This window comes from Botryllus schlosseri, chromosome 6 (genome assembly GCF_051294905.1).
Source record: "Botryllus schlosseri isolate E-star chromosome 6, Bs_hap1, whole genome shotgun sequence".
Classification (NCBI taxonomy): domain Eukaryota; kingdom Metazoa; phylum Chordata; class Ascidiacea; order Stolidobranchia; family Styelidae; genus Botryllus; species Botryllus schlosseri.
In genome coordinates, this window is record NC_137241.1 from 6,392,179 (window position 1) to 6,399,686 (window position 7,508).

Here is a 7,508-nt window from a genome sequence, read left to right on the forward strand (position 1 = left end):
CTCCATGCTTGGCGCTGGCAGCATTCAAAATCAACACTAAACGAGCATGCACCTTGACAATCTCAAATGTTTTACTTGCTTTGTTACAAAAGTTTGCTCGAATTATCCAGTTTTCCGTTTGTGAATATTTAGTGACTCTCTGCTCTGAGCTTGACCCGCAATCACACAACATCACGAGCGAAATACGTAGTCAGCGAAGGATGCTCGTTCAACCAATCAATAAGATTGATATCGTTTTCTGATGTAAAAATTCGAGAAGGCGTATGGGGTCACTGGATTTCATATCTTTACTGCATCATTAAAACCAAATCTGTGCGATTGAGGAGTTGGCTACTGTTGTATAACTTCTTAATGAGGTAATATCGGTAGCAAATATAGAAACCCATTTTACACTCTGATCAATATCAATGTAGCAATACTCAGACACCGAATACATTGTCCGGTCTGGCCTAGACCGATAAGGGAGTCCTCGTCGAAATTGTTGGGAAAGCGACGAAAGATATTGATTTTATGGTAGTATTGTATCCTTTGATTGCCTCAGTTGATACATTTAGCGACGTTTAAAACGCCAATATGTACTTCAGAATTGTTGCATTATGTGGCCCAAGTCGTCGCTAGGTATCGTGTACATTAATATAGGCTATCACTTCATTGAAAGATAGGGTTGGAATTACCAATATGACGTCACGTGACGTCATGAGGTTCACGTTCGTGTTCACACAGGACCCTTTAAAAAGGTTCGCGTTCACACGAACCTGAACCTTTCAGGGGTTCACACCATCCCTAGTAAGAATACAAATCGGGCCGCATTACTTTCGGCCCGCGAGAACATTCTTGTATCGGCTTAATCCAAAATTTAAACAGTTTCAAGCCTGAGCATTACAATTTTGGATATCAAGCAAACAACGCCATGGTGCAGTAGGCTGTTAGCTTTTTGACCAGCATCTTCGCAACCCAATGAAGTGCATTGATGTTGTTCCGGCGGTGTGTAAGGTGAAGTTCGCCTTCCCCTGTAAGTTCCATCTGTCGCGCCGATGAATTGCGTGTAGCAAAATGACGTAAAGGACTGCAATTACTACCATAATTGTGGCACTGATTGTGATACCTGTTGGCGAGAAAATAAATAACCTATGTGATTCACAGTCCAGGCGAATGTTATTACTCAAATCGAATTAGAAATCAGGTTGCACAGTTTTAAACATGCAGTGTACATTATACGGATACTGAATGGATTTTCCTACAAAGCAAAAGCACTTTCAGTGAAAGGAAATGACCTATTCGTAAAGCACACTGAAGTAACCTTCTTCGAAGCTATCGTAAGCCCGTGGGAGTTTAATTGATTGACTTCACCAATTCGTTTGCACTCCTACTCCCTACTTATAATTGTGTTGTAATTCATATGGTATCTTGAACTGATAACAACGGCAATAAAATTATACTGCTATTGATAAAGGAGCTATTTTACTGGTAATGACTATTACTCGTTAATCAGTGTGATTTTATCCGTTAAATATAAAATTCAGATCCACCAGTATCGAGTGTGTACTGCTGCCTCTCACACGTGCTCAACAAGGATTAGAAGTTGATCAAAAATCCATTTATTAGCAAAAATAGAGGCAGCCTATGTCGCCAGTATATAGGATAGGCATCTGATCCTCTTTAAGTGCAGGGATTAGTAAGATAGACTTTTGTTATAACACCGGTGGACTTCGTTCCTGACTAATCTAATGTATTTTACCTCTCGCAAGCAACTACCGACTAAGTATAGTACTAGCTGATTCGCAATGCTACTGATTTATATGTTACACACCTGCGGTCCTGCGCGTACAAAATCTCCATCCTCACTAACAGTCATCCAACCACTGTAGGCGAAACTTTCGGTTTATTGTATAGCCATTCGCGGCCAAGATCAGTAATGGGAAAAAGCGAAGTAAGATACACCGGCATGACACGGGCTTAGTTAACGCAATGGAAAGAACAGGTACTCGGCGACAACTCGCGTATACGAAAAAGACACATAACTTTACAAAATAGGAGCAAATCTTGTACCAGTATATTAGGCGCGGTGCGCGACCGAACTCACCAGATCTAGTTTACAAAATCGAAAGTTATCAAAATATAAACATTTACTAAGCAAGGGTTGGTCGCTGTGCCAAACCCTGTTCTCATACAGACAGGTATTAAGATGAGCTCCGACAAGATATCCAGCTTCACAGTGGAGTCGCAATGGATGTCCCTGACTGAAGAAACGCTTGGTGTAGCCAATAAGAAGAGATCAAATTTCTAAAGTGCAATAACTAAAATAGAAGGCGGCAGTTGATGAGGTGGTTCAAACCGACTGCGTACCGAACGTACGGCGGCATCCGCAATTCATGACCTGCATGACACCACAGGCCCGAGAATGCAATTTCTATGAATTGAGCATCATACGGTTTACACCAACAAAATATCAATTTGAGATAACAAGGAAAGAAAATAGCATGCAAATCAATCAGAATTCAGTGATGGGCATTACCATTTTGATCAGTATATGGATCACTTATTGATAGTGATTCAAATTTACTTTTCAAACAACTATTTGACCTCAATTGAAGCAGTTTTATGCGAATGTTGGCATTGTATTTTGATAAATTCGATATGGGATGGCTCACCGAAGCCAAAACTATTATCAGCATATAGGGCACCAGCAGAAATGAATCACAATAATCACTTCACACCGCAGAGGTGTTATAAATTAATTCTTATGAAAAATAGAGTTCTGAAAGATTCAGTGCAAGCAAATAAAATACAGGTTAACCACTATAGCACAAAGCGTAAGTTTCGAAAGATCCATAAAAATATCTCCATAGCGGTCAGACACTTTGAGAATTTAGCCAGTGTCCAAAAGGTAATCGTTTCGTTCTCAATATTCTATTGCACATGAGCATGCAGATCGACCACGCCCATTCACACCCATGAAAGGACGAACGGAAATCTACAAATAATACGCGGAAAAAAAACCAAGTCGCTGTACTGTACAGTCTGAAAAAATAAAAGTTTGAAACGTATGTACAGCACATCACTTGGCTGAGACAGCTACAGGAGGAAACTCTTTTACATCATCCAACGGTAATGGGTCTACCGAGTCATCATCACTGGGGCATTGTAAGATCGCGTTATTTAAGTACTGGCGATAAGAAGAGGATGAGTCACTGCTACCACTAGCAGAACTACCAGTACTTTCGGTTCGATTTTTTATCCGTTTCACCCTTGTGGCCTCAGCATAACTTGCGGGTATATCAATTGAAGGCGTGTTGTTCATAAATCCGGGTTGTACATCAAGTCTGTGCTGCCTTATCAATGTACATTCCCCACCGTCTTCCGGGTCTAAGTTGTAGATGTATAAGTAGCCATCGACAGAAGCTACCACCACTCTCAAAAGTTTCTGAATTACTGCGAGAGTGCAGATATTTCGCTTGCTCGATGATGGCAGCTTTACAGTGGCGAAGGCACGGTCTTGCGTTAACATGTCCGAAACTTGGGCTGGAACAGGCAGGTACGTTGACGACGACGCCAGGACTTTGCTGAAATAATCCATCCAGGACATTTCGGTTTTGGCGGAATTGGAGCGTACGCTTGGGGGCGGTTGGTTCGCTGGCGAATTTTCTTCGAGTTTGAACACGTGGACCGTTTCTGTGTTGCTGGAGGCTGCCAGAAAAGTAGAGTCGCCGCTAAACGCAAGGGAGCAGATGGTCACACATCGTTTTACCCCGCGTCGAAACTCATGTAATTTCTTGCCGTCTTGTACCGAAAAGACTCGGATGACAGTGCCTTTGTCAGAGGCGGTGGCGATGAGACTCGCGTCTCTGCTAAAAGCGATAGCGGCCAACGGATTGTTGTGCGCTTGAAACGTGGTGACCGCTTTCAAGTTTGTGGCGTCGAAAATTTGTACTTCGCCGATGTGCTGACTGCCTGGGTATGCGAGAAGGGAATTTTCCGACGTGCAGCTTAACGCGCATATTCCTTTGAGGTTCGATGGCGTGTCGCGAATAGTGTGCAGCGATTTCATGCCGGCGCTGCTCAGGATGTATATGGCGTTCTCCAAGACAACGACAATCCTCGACCGGTTCATTTTGACAGCCAGGATGGTGTTGGGATAGCTAGGATGAATTTACAAAAAATATTTAGTGATTATTGCGAGTCGTGTTAACGCGACAGACTTGGACAACTAGATAATTCTGGTTGCCTGATTAGACTAATTATAGCGAAATGCCGTTGATTCAATTCAATGAATTGTTTCTTTGTTCTAATGGTAATAATAATTTAATTTCTCGTTTCACTGAAAATGCCACATGAGAACTGTATTGTGTAAAACGAGCCAAGATTGTCGTACGGTATTTATGAGAATGAACTTTGAACTGAATTTAATTCAGTATCCAAGTTTTCATGAATTAAACATTTCTAATTCTATCGAATTTGGAAAAATTGTGTAGGCTAGCTAAAATTCTAATTCCTGTATAATTCAGAAAAAAAATATGTAGCCATAATTCTAATTATAGTATGATTTGGAGAAAAACTGAGTGGCCATATAATTATAATCATAATCTAATATAATGTAGAAAAGTTTAAAATTTCTACCAAGTTGTCCAATTCTATAATGTGGATTAAGGTTTACCTGCTTTCCCATATGTCGCGTCCTTTCTTCATGTGGCACAATTTGACTTTTCTCGGCGAGTTGAGGCTGACCATAGCCACCAAACTGCTGGAAAATAACCTTTCCACCACGTTGACGTCTTTCACGCTGTCATCGCAATGGACCTGTGATAATAAAGAGATTGATTTTCTTCATGTTATTATATACGTTAGACACTTATATCAACAGAATGCCACAAAGGCAGCAAAAACAAGCAAAACAATACTTACGGGTTCGAGCTTGTCGACAGAGTCCAACGAATACATTTTATATCCATGCTGGCCGCCAATAGCAAGTGAGGTAGAGTTTTGATTGAATGCGGTAAATAGCAGCTCATTGGATTGGTGATCGCTTTTTGTAAAGGCCATATTTTGTGATTGGAGGTAATGACAGATAAAATACGATAGCGCAGTAGTCAGATGTCTGTGATCGCAAAACAATTCATGTCAGATACTATTAGAAATCATGCATGTCTATGAATGTTAAAATTGCCATGCTGCCCCTATGGAATCTCGGTTCATTTTTTGAAATAAATCCTGCGTGATGAGAGCTTTTCTGCTTAGAATAATCAAGTAATTAAATAGAAAGTTCTGCGTGACATTGCCACCAATTCCACTCTGGCCATGCTGCAAACACATACATTGCTCAAGAGACAATGGAGGTGCAAAACTTCAGTATGCAACTAAATAATATCTTCATATAGAAACACGCCCGAATATTTTTCGGGTCTGTTTCAATATGAATGCATTATGTAACTGCATACAATGCTTAGCATGCAGCATTGGTTCAATTTGTTGAGTATGCAATTATCCTGTTTGGCTAGACTGCAAGTTATGTAATTCCTTCCTACATACTGGATTTACCTCAGCAGTTAACCGTAAAATCTTACTCAGCTGAAAAACCTGCGTTACTCATAATTTAGGAATGCCGTCAAGCACTGCGGCGGTTAGCGGTTGTTATTGCCGCCGCAGCTGAGGTAGTTTGTCCTGCGCACTCAGCGTCCTGATATGAAATGAAATTCGCTACGTAACGTCATATCACTTATATCAGACCGCAGTCATAAATATTTGAGCAAGACCAGTTCGACTTGATTTTCTTTGTTGCGCCAAAACCCACGGATTTGCGTCCATTTTTACAGTGGCCTGACATCCGCGAAGGGCGTAATGTTCTTTGTTCTGCTGCCTCGCGCGAGAGAGAGCCGTCCGAAAATTTTCCACTGTTTATCAACAACATCACGTGACACAGCCGAGCAGCTGATTGGGCGGGTCGAAAAGTATGCGAGAGACGCCAGGATCGCGTCACGTTTCCTTGACAGTTTATCACGCAGAATGGGCGTGAGCCACAGTGCGTCGACGCCCTCCGTGAAGTTATATAACCGAATTTAGAAACTTATAAAGGCGAATGAGGATCGGATGTCGCTGGTTCGTGCCAGCGGCTGTTCTGATCAACAACAACAATCTCTCCCGTATCGATGTGACTCTGTTTACAGATACACAAATAAAGAAATAGCCTACTTTCCAAAACGAACAGGCATAACAGCTGTAATACTACTTATCGATCAGCTAGATTGAAAGCAAACTTGTACAACCAACTGAATTTTTAAAACGCTCCGCTGGAACTAGAACTTTTCAAAACTCGCAACTAGAACTAGTTCTAGTATTATCGACATTTAAAAATCCGCGACTAACTAACTAACGCATAGTACATTGGCGTGTCTTGATCGGATCACATTATAATCTCACGATTATTGACATTATTATTATAACACAACTAACTGATAACGGATGACGCGAATTACTGAATTGCAATTGAGCTAAGAAATGTTGGAGATAGAATCGGCATTTCAAAAGGACGGGGTTTCTGGTTTGAAGTGGGAGAGTTTTCGACCCCAAAAACCCACCCCAGGCTACGCTACGGTTAGCCGCGATGGCTCTGAGCTAGCCATGGTTGCAAGAACATCACACAACAGAACACCGGTGTCACGATTCATGCCAAGGAAAGACCCGTGTTTTCTAGTTACTACAACTAAATTTCTTTTGAAATGCGTAACTAGAACTACAATTACTCATAAACAGTAGTTAGTTTTATACCGTTAACCAGGTAGATTGGTAGTTTGGTTGCAAGTGAACAATGAACATGCGACCGGCTGCCCTATTTATTACACACGCTTGAATAACGACGATCGCCGCATCTGTTCTGCGAGCAGCACGGTAACAAGCCGCTTTCAATTGTTTAGACGCGGTCTATATCAGTGCTCTTCAACCTTTTTCGTCGTGGTACACCCTTTTAACATTTTCTCAAAACTCGTACACCCCTGACCGTATAATACACCGATAACGCCGAAAGCCGCATTTTGATTACATATACAATACGTCCGGATTCCAACGGGGATTCGCCATGGCGCATGGACGACAAATGCTCATATGAAATTGGATACTGGGAACTTAACACCACGGAGAGCCCGTGTGGTGTTCTGTGCCTTCACTTATTTCTTGAGATATGCAATGCGCAAATTTTCTTACTGTAGAAGCAAAACATCCCAGCAGGCTTACAATATATAATTTATGTACCAAAATCGCGAGTATAAATATCAAGAAAAGACACTAGTATTATGTGTGTAGTCGCGCAAAGCGCGAAAATTTTGCACCTTAAATGGATTTCATCGAAAATGTTGGTAGTTTCACATATTATTGTCAAAAATTTATTAATTCTCAGCTCACGTGATCAGATTAACCCGTAGAGCTGATGGAGGGTGTTTTCGAAAATATTGGGTACAATATTAATGATGATGCATCTTGCGGTTCCTATTAATCACTTAGTTGCATGTTGTTATTTC

The 7,508-nt window shown here is 41.3% G+C and overlaps 1 protein-coding gene across 1 annotated transcript in view; it reads right to left on the minus strand.

The window, feature by feature from the left end:
- Positions 1-1,865: 1,865 nt before the first annotated feature.
- Positions 1,866-7,508, minus strand: part of LOC145440732 (WD repeat domain phosphoinositide-interacting protein 2-like) — a 227,720-nt gene continuing 222,077 nt past the window's right edge. The window contains exons 2-4 of the mRNA XM_080318471.1: positions 4,903-5,095; positions 4,655-4,797; positions 1,866-4,139 (exon numbers count right to left, since the gene is read on the minus strand). Of these exons, the coding sequence (XP_080174597.1) occupies positions 3,059-4,139; positions 4,655-4,797; positions 4,903-5,040 (1,362 nt within the window). The 5' untranslated portion in view covers positions 5,041-5,095 and the 3' untranslated portion in view covers positions 1,866-3,058. The remainder of the gene's footprint in view (positions 4,140-4,654; positions 4,798-4,902; positions 5,096-7,508) is intronic.